At 35.5% G+C, this 18,571-nt stretch overlaps 1 protein-coding gene across 2 annotated transcripts in view; it reads right to left on the bottom strand.

The window, feature by feature from the left end:
* ssh (Protein phosphatase Slingshot) overlaps positions 1-15,095 on the bottom strand; it is a 405,463-nt gene extending 390,368 nt beyond the window's left edge. The window contains exon 1 of one of the 2 annotated variants that reach the window (XM_085957904.1): positions 14,683-15,095. In XM_085957904.1, the coding sequence (XP_085814030.1) occupies positions 14,683-14,739 (57 nt within the window). In that variant the 5' untranslated portion in view covers positions 14,740-15,095. Of the gene's footprint in view, positions 1-9,661; positions 10,572-14,682 lie in introns of those variants that run through there. The other variant, XM_085957903.1, reaches the window with a different exon arrangement.
* Positions 15,096-18,571: the final 3,476 nt, after the last annotated feature.

Raw genomic sequence — 18,571 nt, 5'->3', positions numbered from 1 at the left:
CGACATTCGCTCTCAGACTGCCAGCGAGTCCAAAATTTCGTCGCGCCTTTAGTTGAAAATTATTTGCCGTTTCACTGAAGTATCGCCTTAATAATAGACACAGCGATTAACGTGATATAAAATAAACGCAGTACAATATAGAAACGGTAATTTTGTTCTATCATATTTGGCTGAACTCGAAAACTAAATATTATTTTTGTATTTCAAGTTTATATTTCCTATGTAAACATTAATTAGTCGTTTAGCATCGAGTCGAGCCTCTGAGAAACAGTAAAAATGTACCTATAGTATTTCAATCCGTTATTAAAAAGTTTGTACATTGTAGAGCACAGGTTAGTGCACTCGCTACCGTAACAGCCATTATTGGGTTCGAATTAGGCGGCTAGGTTAAATTCACGTTGTGTGTAGATACAATGTGTTTAGTTTAGATCCACTGACAAGTAGAACCCCAAGAGTAGAACGAATTAGTATTAATATTCTTCAAAGTTTGTCAAGACCACACTTTGGAGATCAGACTAGGAGGGGTGCAAATGCAAGGGGTATTCACTTGTATGTATAAACACTATACACATTATCCAAGTAATTGTATTTTTTTTCTTATTAAAAATTAAACTACTATAATTATACAGAGAGAAGTATTTACTTTGCCCTTTTACATTGTAAACTGAAAAATGTGACCTTAAGCAATAATAAGTAATTAAGTATCAGTACTTGACATTACACTACCTTTTAAGCTCGTTAAAGTGCCGGAGCAATAAACAAGTCAATTCAGTAGAAAAATAACACGAAAAAAGGCGATGCTTGAAACACATTACAAAGTAAGATAGTGCAATTATTATTAATTTATATGACGCTGCGTTATTTGAGTGGGAGGACCCTAGCGAGTGGCAACTGACAGGGAAGTTGTTTGCTTTTCATCAAGAAGTCAAGTGGCAGTACGATGTCAACACTGCACTGTGGATAGAAATAAGCCAGTGAGATAATAGGATTATGCCCGAAAACTATACCTACCCACTTGCTTACTTGAACTAATTGCATTTTACGACACAGATAGCATAATATTAATTATGTATCCACTCACTTGGTTGCATAATATATGTAACAGAAATTAGTGTGCCAGTGTCTGTTTTATTTGGGCACAGCAGTATGGTACACACCAGCCGAGTACAATAACAAAAGTACCTAAGTAAGATTATTAGCAATTAAGTATTTAATTGATATAACAGCCTACATTAAAATCACTACGGTGTTTACACAATGCGCGATTAAACTAGCAATTAATTACATTTGCCCAATACTTTTCGAATAGAAAACTGATGGCCGTTATTATATTGAATGATATGCCATTTAATGCCTAATAAAATAACTTATAAAAATATATTCATATATATCTAGTGTTAGTACTCTAATCATTAATAGCTTTTCTTAGAATTAACAGTATGTACCTTATTAACTTTAAAGACAGATGTTATATTGTATTTGTTTTTTAATTGCATAATTTATAACATATCGTGAATGTTGAACAATAGTGCAATACTATATAAATTAAACAAGTCTTAATAAAATATGACATTGCGAAATTATTTCGTAAAAATGAATTATAGCATTTAATAACAATCGATTCATATAGTTTGTGCTTAGCAGTGACTATCAACCCATTTAATTTAAAAGAGCGCTTCGATTAAATTAGTGTAAAGTCTTGGGAAACTCCTCTTTGACTGAAACATTAAATTTGACATAGGTAAAAAAATTGAAACCTTTACAGATCACGTATGGCTAGAGTTGGGTTTCGGGAATTTCTCGAGAATTTTTCGAGATTTTCGATCCCGAATCTCGAGAATCTTTTCTCGGGATTCTGGATTTCTTTATTATCAAATATTAATTGAAAAAACGATTTTTCTATATGAAAAAAGTGGACAGAAAATACAAAACGTTCAAAGACTGATCGGGGAATTTAACACAATTAAGTCAACGTCGACTCAAAGTGAGCGCAATTTTTCAACATCAGGGAATTTTGTGTCTGTGTTTTTTGAAATACTATTTTAATTTAATTAAATTAAGTTTTGAATTATTTTTGTTTTCATACTTCTATTTGTTTGTCTTCTTTCTTGCATAAATGAAAAAAAACATATTTTTTTTGAAATTTGTCTGTTTTCACACTGATTTTAGGATTTTTTACAGGTATTTTTTAAATTTCCCGATATCTCGAGAATTCTCGAGAACTCTTTTCTGGAAATCCCGAATCTCGAGATTGAGATTTTCTCGGGAAATACCCAACTCTACGTATGGGTTACTGGTTAAAGTCATTGAGTAAAAAAAAATGGTCGTCGATAATAACTGTCACATGAATACATCTAACCAAGCTACATTTTCAAAATATGTAAGTACATCATTATTATAATTAATTATTAAGTCATGATGTAAAAACCTTCCATTTTTTTCAATTAAAAAACAAGGTGAAAAATCATGCTGCATTCGCAAGTTTTGTGCAAAATCTAGAGGAATGCTGGTTAGGAATCGCTGGTTCAGACAGTAACTATAAAACACAGTACAACATGCCACGAATTTGACAACACAGTAAATAAAACGGTTCGCAAGCTAAAGCGATAGATACTAAAATATATTATGATAGAGAGTTAGTATAACTTCTTATAACAGTTAGAAATAACAAATAACCGAGTCCAGTAATAATTAAAAATGACTCGAGTAATATTGAGTACAATGGACGGTCGGAGTCGATATCATTAATCGTTCGATCGACAAAATGCGGCTAAGTCATTCACGACCTAGTCACGAAATAATAATAGTATTATTCCATTGCAGAAACAGCAACTTAAAAAGATTTTGCTGTTTGGTAATGAGTAGGTACGTAATGCATAGACTACGTAACACTGAAAGCTATACAATAATAAGTAAGTACGTTTTTTTCATACTGAAGTGTTGGACCAGTTAAAAATCCAATTATTTGCGTTTTTGTTCTATCGAGTTCGCAATTAATTGCAATCCGATTAGCAATCAAAAATAACAGTTCTTAGATAAACGCTCAAGCGCAAAAGGCAAGATATGTAAGTACTTACTGTAAACTATTCGTTGTTATATTCTGACTACCCTGTGGCTACAAAAAACTAAGGCTAAAGTTGCTATGAAACAAAATTGCAATTAATTTTAGGAATGACTGTTATCGACAAGACTTGATTTGCCACAGGCAGTGTTGCCAATTGTCATTGACAAAAACATGCCAGACGGGGTACGAAAACAAGCTATTTGGCAGGAAAAACGCTAGATTTTGCGAAAATAAAATTTCAAGTAACATTACTACTTATTCTACCAAGAACAAAGTCAATACCTTTCCTTTCGCGTGTCAAAAAAAGTGCAGAAATTGAAAAAAAGAGTATGTATAAAAACCACACATTTTAACAGAAATATATTTCAATATTGACAACAAATACCTATATTGTATCAACGGCGTTTAAGTTTCGTTTCATGTTTGAAGACGAGAGCTCCTTTCTTGTAGGACAGATATACCTTTTAGAATTTTAGATGAATAATAATTGTAAATTATTATTTTATATACGCGGAGATTCGGAATATTATGTAATATGCTAATATATCTACAAAAACATCAAATAATGCAGCTCAACCCGAAACCGATAACACAAGAGAGTGGAATCCCCGATAATCGCCAAACTGATGTCACATACCTAAGCTCACATTAAATTATATGATACCATATCATTCACTATAAAGCCATGAATGCTCCTATTGCGCATGAAAATAAAAAACCTAAATATCTAGCGTATTTTCAGCACATTTAAAGCTGTTGGAGGCATAAAAAACGCTACAAGCCAGATGTGTTTTTAACAAGCTAGATGCCTAATGAAAAATGCTAAATCTGGCAAGAAAAACGCTAAATTGGCACGCTGGCCACAGGGCTCTAAAAAGGCCACATGCCCGCCGAGATATGAAAATAAAATTAATAATTGTAGTGGAGAAAAGCCCATTTTCAACACCACCACTATAATTGGTCAACATCCTGTAATTGCAATAGTACAATGTAAATGTTGAATTTATTTGATTTTGATGATACGTGCATTTTGGAACGATAATTACAATATTATGATGTGGGTCTGGGTCTCGATATCCATTAGCGAAGTGCTCCTCACTTTACGAGTAAATCTGACATTGGTTTATTCTCGTTCAAATCGCTATCTTCCGACATGTATAAAAAATCAACAATATTCAAAAACAAATTTCTTACTATCAATCTTATTTATGTATAAGTAATTTAATATATTATTATTACTATGTATCACACGGGACCCCACAGAATTGTTTGTAAATGTAAATACTACTAGTTAATTTCGTCGTAATTAGATAGGACGCACATAGCTTAGTTGGTAGCAGTGGCGAAGGGTGGGGGTAGGCTGTTAAGATCCGCCATAAATAGTGCACATTAACCTTTTTCAGTCAAATGAACATATTTTTATTGAAATAAGACTACAATTTGCAGATGGTATTGGTTGGGTTTTAAAAATCAATTAAACCCTGTCTTAACCAAACCATAATAGCATTGGTATATTTTAGGCGATATGACAAAATTGTGCCCATTTTTTCATTCTGACTTATTTGTTTTCGTTAGATTAAAAATACGTATTACACATATTGTTGGTTCATTTTTTTAATTCATCAAGCTATGCCTAAACCAAACTATAATAGATAAAAATTATTATTTTATCTATAAAATATCCAAATTTATGTATGATTTGATTGCATAATTTTAGATATTTTATAGATATACGAGTATTTTTTGACTATTATTTATTATGGCTTGGTTTTCGCAGGGTTTAATTGAATTTTAAAAACTAACCAACACCATCTGTAAAATGTAGTCTTATTTCAATGAAAACAAGTATGTATGATTGACAAAGTTTAGTGTGCACTATTTATGGCGGATCTTAACAGCCTACCTCCACTCTTCGCCACTGGTTGGTAGAGTACATTGGCGGTCAGTGAACGCGGGTTCAAGTTCCACTGAGCGTCGTATTGATTTTCAATTAATTATACAATTAATCAACACAGGACTGATTTCGTCCTTAGGAGTTTAGGACATTCTCAATTGGCAATCTTAACATAGTAATTGTTTGTCATATCTGAAACAATGTCTTTCCACAAAATAAAAATTGTAGTGATTGATGTTTAAATTTATCTCGTATTCTACCTTACTCGATATCGGTTGCCTGCTTCTCCTTACCCGTTAGGTATTTCAGTTCCCATTATTTCTGAGTTCCCTGTACTCCATCGACCTCGGAGCGAAATTTACCATTTTTGGAAATTGAATAGGTATCAGGGCGGCATAGTGTCGCGTAGATTGAAATGAAAATATCGCGGTCGGTCTCTCCGTCGCCCATCAATCAATCACCCGAGGAGAGGAACGCAAAGCGCGTCCCACTTGACAAAGAAAGGTCGAACGTCGCCCGACAGGAATAGAGAATAATCCACAACACAGAGTGACGAGGATATAGATCGCTGCCGGCAATCTTACGACATGCAATCAATGACATTAATATGGACGAAGCATCTGGAACAAAAAAATGACACTCACTTTTTGACGGGTCTGCCGAATGGCATAATCTGTTCTAACGCCATTACAATAAAGGTGATATTGCTATAAATTCCCGACGCTTTTTGTCGGGTCTGCCGAATGGTTCGGTTCGAACGGGTTCGCTCAAATGAACATTGACACTAGAAACACTGTTCTAACGCCATTACAATAAAGGTCATATTGCTATAAATTCCCGATGCGTGATATCGCATAATGGAGATTGTGTGACGTCTACCTATACATGTGCAAATGTAGCTATGTGCGAATTTACTTGCCAGCTACTGTATTGAATGCGTGGTCCATTAATAATGTCATTGAGTCAGAGACAAAAATTAGACCCAAAGCTTGATTTTGGACACTCATTAGGATTTGAAAAGCCAAAATCCTGTATTTCGACAACCCGTACAATTTCTTGATAAGTACCGAAATCATGGAAATGAAAAAGCTAAAATGACGAGATTTTGGGAATAACCTACGTGTTCTAATATACTCATTATTATCGAAAATAATGTACAACATTATATTTTTTTCTTTTATGGTTTTAACTATAAATTCTTGGTGAAATTCATTGTATTAATTAAAATAAAACACAATATGTACTTATTTATGTAGTACTAATTCGTTTAATAACAATCTTTGAAACGGACGAAACCGGTCCTGGTTATTATTAGAATAAAAGGAATTAGTAAGTACCTACTACATATTCTGCTTATTTTAATTAATATGGTATTATACTAAAGAAAAATACACAAATAACCAAATTATTTTAAATATCCCCATCGCAGAACGGGTGTGGTTTTTAATGATGTTGTCTATCGTGCGTTTAAACTACATGGTTGATATTGGTGTATTTTTTGTGAAACTCTTGAAAATGTTATTTAATATATAGTTTTAATATTACAATACCATAGATTACAAGTATATTATAAAATAATTAATGATTATTGAATGAGATTATACAGCCAAACACCATATTTGACGATTGGACTCATTTCTACTCTTCTGTATGTATTTTTCTTTAATTTGCATAAATTGGTCTGATTGACTCGAAAAAATTCTCGGCGGGTACCAGGTCACCTATCTGCCCCCCTGGGCAACACCAAAGATATCCTAAAAAGAATCAACCACATATCATTAAATAACAACGGACGACTCGTTGTTTTATGATTCAGTAGCCGGATAGTGAGTGAGTGAAAGCGAGTACAAAACAAAACGATGGGAAATGCGTCGCTATGGTAACTAACTATCCACAAAATTGACAGGAAAACGAGGTGGACGCTTTTCCACCGGCCGACACTAATGACGATGATGACAAGCCATTGTAAGCAATCAACAATAGACAATCGTGCGAATGTACTGTACAAACTGACATGTATTGGCGGAGGAGAATGATTCGGATGCATCATTGTTGAATTTCCACGATTTTTGGCTCATAATAAAAAAAACTCTGATGATCATCACAACATGTGAAGAGACCAGACCAGTCGTTGCAAAATCATTAATCAATACACAGTATGCGATCGACACGTCACCTTGTATTATAATTATACGATCATAGTTATGGCAAGTAGTGTAGACTCACAGAACAGATAATACATAGAATTCCAATAGGCTATAATTATATATAGGTAAGTATATATACCAATACAGTAATTTATGACGCAAGGTTTTGAATGTGTGAGTGTTCTACGAAAATTAACCACGCATTACAGACGTGCAATAATATGTGTAATACACCAATATTAAATGAGCGTCAATGCAGAAGCCGAGAGCAGTTTTCAGTATTCGGCGTATTCTTGACACGTGTTTAAATTTATCCCGTATTCTTCCTCACTCGAGATCGGTTGCCTGCTTCTCCTTACCCGTTAGGTATTTCAGTTCTCATTATTTCTGAGTTCCCTGTCTAGACCAGAGATCATAATCCCGAAATTAGACAAAACCAGCGAAATTTTGCAAAAATACACATGTTAATATACTGTCTGGTGGATATAATATAAATGCAGTTGAACAAAGGAGTACAAGACATTATCTTTCAGCACTTTCTTGATTGATAATTTAGTGCCAAAATATGTACCGTCAAACCCCCTAACTTCGCCCGGTTTTTTAACAGAAAGTCGTTTTGCCACCATATTTATATTCGAAGTTTTAATAAGCATCTATGCAAGTGGTATTTTTTAGATACTCTTAGATAAATTTTGTTTTTTAAGTACTTAGTTAACACTTCTTTTCTTGTCAAAAGGGTGGCTTTTTCTCAAAAATAATTCACAAGGATTGCAAACTCCAGTGTCGTAGACCCCCGTTAACAGCCGTTGTTTGTGAATTCATAAATGCCGCTGTTATAATTGGTTTTATTTTTCCTATTGGAAGGGTATTTATTCTACCCTCTCATACACAGCAGTGATGTACAAACCGTGGCCTAAAATAATAATTACTTCATCACCAAATTTGTCATTGAATACAGCATTTTAATTTCCTATACGCCAAGTTCTACCGTGCAAATACATATATTACGTATGTAATGCAGACTGGAGATTGATTGGAGTAGCTGATATATAATTACCTAAGTTAAAATTAGGGCGCAAGATTAACGGTAGGTACCTACCTAATAATTACGGTGAACGATAGGTGTAGGTAAATACCTAGTTTTGTCACGACTCAATAATATATAAATGAATTACACCGCGAAGCTTGCCAGCTGACTGAGAAGGAATTAGGTTTCAGTTGAAGGGAATTAATCTTATTAAGTACCTATAACTTATAAGTAAGCTGGTGAAATTATGCAGGCCGACGAAATTTGAGACATTTTCAGGCAGCCAATATCAATTACTACAATGCTAACTTATCGACTGAAAAATATAAATATTAATTACAACCTTACATACCTACTTCTTATCGCAAAGTAAGTAGTTTATCAAGGAACACAAAAAATAATGGGAAGTAGGTTGCCTTCTGGGTAAGGCTCTAACATGGTTTAATTCTCGAATGTGGAGAAAACGTGTTAAAGAGTACCAATGTTATTTTCAATAATAACGTATGTGTCATAATATGCATTTAAGTTTGCTTGACTTGATAAGATTTTAAATGATTTTTAAAAACTAACCAACACTATCTGCAATTTGTAGTCTTAGTTCAATGAAAACAAATATGTATGACTGAATGAGTTTAATGTCCACTATTTATGATGAATCTTAACAGCCAACCTCAACCCTTCGCCACTGAGATAAACAGTAGGTACTTAATTATTACCTACATTAATTTAATATTATAATGTATACCTGTATAATGCCTGAAGATGCTGAAAAGCGAAACTCAGGTCGCAACAAAACAATTTAAATGTAAAAGTAGAAACTGAAATCAGGTAAATATTTTGTTGTGTACACATGTGCACGTTTAATAATTGAATGTTTACACTATTTACCAGTAGCGAAGGGTGGAGGTAGGCTGTTAAGATCGGCCATAACAATGTTTGTTTTTATTGAACTAAGACTACAATTTACAGATGGTGTTGGTTAGTTTTAAAAATCCAATTAAATCCTGACTAAGCCAAACCATAATAGTTTTGATATACGTTGGGCGATACGACAAAATTGTGCACACTTTTTCATTCATACTTATTTTTTTCGTTGGATTAAGAATACATTACACAATATTGTTGGTTAATTTTTTAAATTCATTAATATCTGCCTAAACAAAACTATAATAGATGAAAAGTATTATAATATCTATAAAATATGAAAAGTTATGTATGATTTAATTGCATAATTTTAGATATTTTATAGATAGACGTGTACATTTTACTACATATTATTTATTTTTGCTTGGTTTCGCAGGGTTTAATTGAATTTTAAAAACTAACCAACACCGTCTGTAAATTGTAGTCTTATTTCAATGAAAACAAATATGTATGACTGACAAAGTTTTGTGTGCACTATTTTCGATTGATCTCAACAGCCTACCTCCACCCTTCGCCATTGCTGTTTACAGTGTTTACACACAATCAAATAATCGAAATATTAGCTCGGGCGAGTACAATTCAATTGGGGTTTTCTGAAAACTTACATTATTATTGTTTTTGTTGGATGTTGGCGGAGGGCAGGCGACGGGCCTAGGGGGGCGCCGCGACGCCTGGCGGGCGCTTCCGCCGCCCCCGCCCCCGCCCCATGAGGCTACGGTCGAGCCGGCATTCCCGGCCGGCAGAACGTACAGCATCGCGACCCACACTTTAAAAACAGCCGCCGAGACAAACAATATTTAGGTATCACTCACGACTTGTTTGTAAGATTAAAAGAAACATCTCGTGTATTGAGATATCCAAAATCATTCGTAGGTATTGTAGCCGATTGACACAGTACATACGTAATTAGTAATAAGCATTGTTTTGCACATCACAATATCATATCACTATTTATATTAAATTTCACATTCAAAATCCATTATAAAAGTCATGATTTTATTTTGATCGGAATACTTCGGTATTAAATATATTTAAATCAAACAAAAAAATGCAGTTTTGTTACAGGACAAATCGACTTAACACACGTCAAAAAAACACTGCAATATTTTTTGGTCATAATCAGTCAAACACCAAATAAAATACAATATTATATTTTGTTTACTATGTTTATACTTCGTCCGCTAAGTATGTCCATGATTCCTTAAACAAATTAATTGGGCATAATATCGACGACTACCATCACATTGAATCATTACAGGTGCAAAATATGACAACAAATTGCTGGGCGATGTTTATTTTCATTCTTTAGTCATCTAGTCACTATTTTGAAATATTATTTTTACTGGAACGTCCAACTGAGAATTTTTAATAGTAAATCACTGATCAATTGCACATCATTTTCGCACAGTTCATGTTTCACACCGAGTCGGGTGGATCGTTTATGCGAGGGAGGCAAACGTCAGATCACACGCGTTAAAAGTTAGACGCGCGAATCGACGACACCCACTCAACTTCGAGTACAAATACGGACTGCATTTTCAAAATAAATATGACATTACGATTAGTACAACATTTTCCCACCGTGCGCACGCAGCACATGAGAATGCTGTGTTCACATAGCTACGGTAACAACCCAAGATTCTTTCGTTTTCACAAAAACCACGCGAAATGATGATCTTGGACAAAGAGAGTCGTATAATACTGTAGTGTAGTAGTAAAGTAAAGTAGTAGGTATATATAACCATAGTATGTAATTGCATTATTACGAGATTTAGATGCAGAATTATGGAAATTAATATGTCATAATGTACATAATATAAACCAAATATTGGTTTTTCATTGTAGCAACTTTATTTTTCTTGACTAAATGAAATCTTTAAACCCTGCAATATTCTAACTACATAATATGTCAAAATAGTGTGTGTGTGTCAAGTACACGTGGTAGAAGTGAAACGTATTTTGTTTTGCTCTGCATTTTCACAGTATTTAAGGGGGGACATGCTCGTCGAAGGTCAAAATTGAGTTTTTATTGTATTTTCAAACCATGATCCTGGACACTCCTTAAACGTTGTAGATAATCTATTTATATAATTTTGAAGCCTTATTATCCTTTATAGTTATTTTAAACATTTGATGACTGCATAAAGTATTTTTGTTACATAAAATAGTATTCTTTTAAACCTCTCGCTCTAATGTTTTAGAATATAGTCATATTTCGGTACAGAACTGTGCAGTGGTGTTAAGATTTTTTACATTTATTAATTTTTAAACGCATTTATAAAACCATTAGTATAATTTATTACGAGATAATTTTTGTAAAATATTCACGATAAAAAATTATTTTGATAATCTCTGTGATCCCAAATTTGACAAGAATAGGCATTTTATTATTCAAAAAATCGGCAAGATTAACACATTTTGAAGATGATTCTAAAGATATTTATTATAAGCTATGTCTTTGACAATTCAAGTGTGATAAAAATCTTATGAATAATGATTGCTTTATAATAATTATTGACCTAAGAATAAGGTAGTGTTTTTTTGAAATACGCTATTTCTTTTGTCATTCCCTAGTGGTTAAGCTACAACATACGGAGGAATGGCGGTTTTCCACGAATTAAGAGAGATCGGCAAACTTTTTGAAGTTATACTTCTTTTGGGGCGTTTGGTAGAGAGTGAAATTGAGAGCTGCACGCGCACACCGTTACGAAAGTGCGCGACAGTATGAAGTTAGCTGCGAATCAGTCAGCTGTATACAAACGCAAGTTTGATAGTAGAATTGTTCCGTTGCCTAGGCAACGAATTTATTATTGTCGGTCATTGGCAATTCCTTACATAAACGATTAAACGTCAGAGTGACAGTTGTTACTTTAAAAATAAAAACAACGAGATATAATTATATAATTTAGTACTTTTCTTGAGTGTTTACTTAAACAAGATAATTAAGAGCTAGTCGAAGAATCTAGGTTATCACAAGTTTTGTTTTTGTTTTGTTACGCCAAAGAATTATAACTTCTAACGCGCGTACATAACGAAGTACACGCACCGATTTTTTTTTTGGAAAAGGCCAGATCGCAATTTTTATGCTCGGTGGGCCAGGTAGCTAACTCGAAGATATTTACATGGGTAATTCTACTCATAGAGCAAAAAAACAGGTTCAATTTTTTAATTATGAAGTGATAATTTTACATATTTATAAACATGGTGACAAAAAAAACAAATAACATATTTCCATTTATTAATATTGCAATGTCTTAGAGAATGGCGTTAAAGATCATTAATCTAACATAACCGCATACCTATTCGCAAATACTAATTCGCAAAAAGAATTTATATTGCACATTCAAAGGGATCACTCGTTTTAAGTACGAGGGTGGGTCAATAAGTCCTTAGAAAAGCCGACAGGTGGCGCGACTAGTACTGTAAGCGGTTTGTTTTCATGCAGCGGCACTACCGATTCAGTATGCTGCGAAGTTTCAATCAGATTGGTAGGGTTGTTGTTTTTTATTTTCGTACATTTAAAAAAAAATTTGCTTGTTTACAAAAATGGAGAAAATTGAGTTTAGAGCTGTTATTAAACATTTTAATATAAAAGGGTTTACAGCAAAGGAAATAAAAAATGAGTTGGATTTAGTTCACGGCATATCTGCTCCTTCACTTGCAACTATTTATAACTGGTTAAATGAATTTAAACGTGGTCGTACATCAACAAAGGATGAACCACGCTCAGGACGTCCTGTAGAGGTGACTACACCAGAAATGATCAATAAAATCCACGATATGGTGTTAAGTGACCGAAGATTAAAGTTGAGTGAGATAATTGAGGTTACAGGGATCTCAAAAGGTAGCGTCATTTCTATTTTACATGACAAATTGGGCATGAAAAAAGTTTCTGCAAGATGGGTGCCGCGTTTGCTCACAGTCGACAATAAACGCAATAGGGTGGTGGCCTCTAAAGCCCTGTTGTCGCTCATGCAACGCAATCCGGATGAATTTTTTCGTCGCTTTGTGACTGTAGATGAAACATGGATACACCACTATACTCCCGAGACGAAAGAACAGTCAAAGCAGTGGATTGCGAAAGGCGAACCATGTCCAAAGAAGGCGAAAACCGTAAAATCAGCTGGTAAGGTTATGGCTACTGTATTTTGGGATGCACGTGGAATTATTTTCGTTGACTATTTGGAAAAAGGAAAAACAATAACAGGTGATTATTATGCATTTTTATTGGACCAGCTAAAAACCGAAATTGAAGAAAAACGGCCTCATTTAAACAGGAAAAAAAACCTCTTTCATCAGGACAATGCCCGTGTTCACACATGTTTACGATCAATGGCTAAAATTGAAGAATTGAAGTTCGAATTGGTCGACCACCCACCGTATTCGCCAGATTTAGCCCCCAGTGACTTTTTCCTTTTCCCAAACTAAAAAAAATGGCTAAGTGGACAACGTTTTTTTTCAAATGAAGAAGTCATCGATCGGACAAATGCTTATTTTGAGGACCTTCCGAAAACTTATTTTTCTGACGGTTTAAAAAAAATTGAGAAACGTCTAACCAAGTGTATTGAGCTCCAAGGAGATTATGTTGAGAAATAAAAAAAAATACAAAAATAAAAACTGTTTTAATGCTTTTTTCTAAGGAATTATTGACCCACCCTCGAATTTTTCATTATGGGTCCGTTGTCACAACTTCGCTATCTCGGTGTATAATATTATTATGTTCTTGTAATAACAATTATTGCAATGTATGCAATAAAATGGATATTAAGTTCGGACGGGCGGGCCGCTCACAAGCAAAACTGTCAATACCAAGTTGAGCACCGTATTTCAACATAAACGGATAAACCATATTATGTATCAAATTTTCAATAAATATCCTATGTATTGGTTTTAAAACTATGCATCTTAATGTTAATAATTAGTACGTAGAAACATTGTGATCGGCAAAAATATCATTGTTTGGAATGTATTAGAGAGAAGAGCGATACCTGCTACTGAGTATCGTATCAATGTGATCACAAGGAACTCAGCATCACGCATGCGCCGTAGTCATGAAGTGCAACAGAAGGAACTAAACTAGAAGATTGGCTAGAGATGACGATGGCTTACCGTTACTGATAAATTACTGAATAAACAGGTCAACAAGGCTAACAACCTTTGTCTCACGATGCCTTATCAACCAAATAGGAATTCATGGTGACAATATTATCATAGATCACGACGTACACACGGCTGAAACCCATAACTAAACAAATAAATCTTTTGATGATTATTCTTTAATCACAGGTCTTAAAATTTACACAAAACTAATATAAGAGTATAACACAACGACTAGCTGGTTGCACTTACACAATGCTATTTTTAAAATATAGAACCGCCACAATAAATAAAAAAGTTAAACTGTTTTAGGCAAGTGTGTAGGAAACTATGAACACATTTTAAACATACAGTAAAAATACCAATCTTCATTTAGATTTATATTAAACAGTGTCAGTTTGATAAATCAACTGATGTTTAACGAACATTACAGATGAAAAAAACATTTTATGTGAGAATAAACAACATACATATCAGGATAAAACAAGATAAAGGATGCAAACAAAGATGAATCATTTCTTTTACTCACCGAGCTTTGTGGTGAATTTGTCACGCTTGGAGATCTCTGAACGGTCACCAAAGCCATCCCATGTGTATAAAAACATTAACTAATCAACATTTATTTAAATTTTCACAACACAACTGATAAAGCGATTGGAAAACCGAAACGTCAAAACAGGTAAGTTTATCTGTCAGCCATGTTTAGTCAATTCAATACACATTCGAGAATTTTAGTACACGCAGCTGTCTACGCAAGGTCATCGTTTACGCGGGACATTAAACATAAAACTCACATCTTATGAAATGAAGCATAAATAAATATTTTTACACTCAACATAATAAATCACTTGTATGAAAATTTTAATGTTCTACAAATCGTAATGTTTAGCTGTTTTGGGAAGAAAATCCTAATAATTTGACAGCGAGCATTACAGCGAGATCTAGCGAATTACGTGAAAACTAAAATGAATTTTGGTGCTGCCATTACATCATAATATTAATATTATATTAAATTTATCGTAATTTAAGATACTTTTTTTCCCGATTACGATATTTTAATCACAATTACATACCTACCTACCTACTTTGGAATCGTTAGAAAGTTTAGATCAAATTTAATAGACGATGCTTTGTTTAGTAGGTACTGGTACTTAAAGTATTGAATATCAAATTAAATGTTAAGAAAGCTTTCCACAAAAAATTAAATTGCTTTGATTTAAAAAAAATAAAGTTTCAATATTATAATATAGATAGGTACCTACCTACCTACCTATAAAACAAAATTATTGAACATCTAATTGAATTCAGAAAAAGGATTAGGTAAACTTATTGTCATATTATTATTTACATTTTTAAATAAAAATATTTTCTTTACTCTCTTCTATGGGGTTCTTTAGGATTTCAAATGCGTTTGACATTTTACCCAAAAGACCAAAGTTTATCCATTAAATAACTGCAGCGAGAATAAACGTAAATCAATGAATGTAATATTATTTTAAATCAAAATACGTCGTACCTATAATGAAAGGAGTTTTACCTACCATTAAAACTCTTAATATTCTTGTTGACTCTTAAGTCCCTTGAGATGTTGATCGTATTTTTGCCTTGTGTTCTTCTGCGCTGGCCCCTTTTTACCCCCTTTTCTTCTCGATTATTTACCTCTCTGGTTGTTCATCTTGTTTTTTACCGGCTGGCAGGACTGACGCTTGTATCGCGGCGTGCTTTGTCTTTGGTATTCAATTTGATATGTCTCAAGGAAACCAGGTAGGTGTTCTCTGGACTTCAGAGTCAACAAGAATAATAAGAGTTTTAATGGTAGGTAAAACTCCTTTCATTATTCGCTATTGACTCTGAAGTCCCTTGAGATATCTGTTTGTTATCACTTGGTAAAGCAAGATAGATCCTGCAAGATAAGGTGGATGAACCTAACATGAGAATTAGGTATAACATCTCCTTGCTTTTAGGCTCAGTGTACCGGGCTGAATAGAGAGGTCAACATATTTTGTTCTCCCGCTGTAGAAGTCTGTGTGTCTATCGGTCTCTGGTAAAATGTCTTAAAAGTAGCTTCTTGGCGCCAATTACCTCTCTGCAGGATGTCATCTATGGGGTAGTTCTCTAACCAATTTAGAGAGGCGACTGCTGATCGAGTACTGCCTGGTGATTCCTGTACCCCTGCATCAGCGAGTACTGACTTCACCCAATTTCCAATGACTGCTCGAGTCGCAGGTTTTGGGGGGCCTCTTGACGAGATAAATAATGCCGGAATATTACCACCCTCTTCTCTTCTCTCATTGGAAACGCAGATAAGTTTTCGTAGCCAAAAAACTGGATCGATGTTTTGGCAACTGGAAGCGCTTAATTTCCATCCAGATTGGCGGTGCCTTGATGTGTCCGTCTTGGAACCAAACACTGGCCATAGAATTATATGGTCGCCATTATCGACTAGGCCATTATCCGCTATACTGAGTAGGGTAAGGTCATGAACCCGTCGTCCCGATGCGAGTAATAATAGTATAGCTGTTCTGCGTGAAACCTCATATAGGTTGTATACTAGTGGTGTTGTTTTCTTGAGGTAGTCCACGATTATTCTAGGATCCCAAATCGGTGGTTTTGTAGGTCTAGTCTTGCGGGTGGATATGGCTTTTAACATATGACGCACTACTATGTTACTGCTGATGTCTTTACTGATCATAGGTTTGCAAAAGGTAGCTATGGCTGACTTATGTACAAGAATAGTGTTATATGAAAGACCTTCCTTATTGTATAAGTGACTCAGGTATCTAGCCACTTCAATCGGCTCGGGGGTATTATAGCTTATCGTGTTGGCCATGCACCATGTCTTCCATTTGTCCCATGCCGGTCTATAAGTCTTCAAAGTGGATGGTCGCCAGCCAGAAGTGAGAAGTGATCTGTCCTCTACCGACCAGCTAGAAATTAACTCTGCCCACCCAAAATTATCCATAACTGGAGTGATAGGTCCCGGACTTGTGGAGGTGGATGGTTTGTCACTGTATCCACTAGAAATGACTCCAAGTGCGGGATCGGGTAGGGGGGTTCCAGTGATCTCTGCTGTAGGTCTGCGCTCCAAAAACACTTCTTCCACCATGGGGCCACTAGTAAATATTTTCCCCTTGCCATGTTCAGGTGTGCCAATACTTGTGGAATTAGATTCGGTGGCGGGAATATCCAGGCTAGTTTGAAGTCCCACTGTCGACTGAAGGCATCGTGGAACAGTGCAAGAGCATCGTTCGGATTTCGTGAGACATAGGTTGCGACAACATGGGCTGTGTTGGACGCGAACAGGTCTACGTCTGGGAGTCCCCATCTTTGAAATAGGGGAGCTGTAGCCGCCATAACTAGGTGCCATTCTGGGATAATTTTGCTGCGTGAGAGATGGTCTGCCACGCAGTTGTATTTTCCTGGAAGGTATTGTGCAGTCAATGATATACTGGCCTGGTTGGCGACTTCCAGGATCTGTCGGCAAAGACTTAGTAGGCTTGCGGACTTTGTGCCCCCTTCGTTGTCGATGTAGGCCACCACTGTTTTGTTGTCGGTTTGTAGGAGTAATTCTGATCCCCTGAACGTTTGTTCCCGGAGTTGTATGGCTGAAAGTACCGCAAACAGCTCTTTTCGGTTGGAGTGCCACGTGGATTGGCGTTTTGTCCATGTACCTGATAGGTGGTACTCGTCTAACTGCGCTCCCCAGCCTGAATCGGCTGCGTCTGTGGTGAGGAAGTGATTGTAGGTTGCCCTGTGAATCTTTCCTGAGGAGCCCACCGCTCGAATCCACCACATGATGTCCTCTCGAGCTTGTGGAGGAATCGATGCTGATTTGTGAGGGTGGCTCCTCGATAATTGAGCGCTCGTACGTTGTAGACCTCGGCAATGCAACCTCCCCTGTGGAGTGACGAAGGTTGCAAAGTTGAGTCGCCTGAGGAGGCGTTGGGCCTGCCTGAGCGACCAACTGCCTTTTTGGATCTGCAATTGCAGGTGGTGACGAAGTGATGTGCACTTCTCTGTTGATAGATATTTCCGATTGTTGTGAGTATCCCACGTGATACCCAAGAACTCCCGCTGTTGGCTTGGAATCAGACAAGATTTTTTCTTGTTGATTATCCAGCCTAGAGCTTGCATGAAATCTATCATATAAGTCAGTTGCGACATTGAAGTTAAATTCCCTCCACCAAAACCCGCCCCGTACCACCCTCGGTCTTAATCGAGAGTATCACGGGACCCATCAATTGGTGATGTGAAGCATCTAAAAATTGGCCTGGGAGTGTCCTGGGAGAAGATGCCCAAGACTTAGGTTGCTACGCTCAAAGTGAGCTCTGACTGAGTTTACTGAGTTTACTCTAATGCAAAGTGCCAGGGAGAGAAAAAGCACATGGAATTTACTTTAAAGAAAAAGAAGCTACTAT

The sequence above is a fragment of the Rhyacophila brunnea genome, unplaced genomic scaffold (assembly GCF_057557595.1).
Source record: "Rhyacophila brunnea isolate RB1 unplaced genomic scaffold, BYU_Rbru_1.0 scaffold_7, whole genome shotgun sequence".
Lineage (NCBI taxonomy): Eukaryota > Metazoa > Arthropoda > Insecta > Trichoptera > Rhyacophilidae > Rhyacophila > Rhyacophila brunnea.
This window is presented reverse-complemented; position numbering and strand designations above follow the sequence as displayed.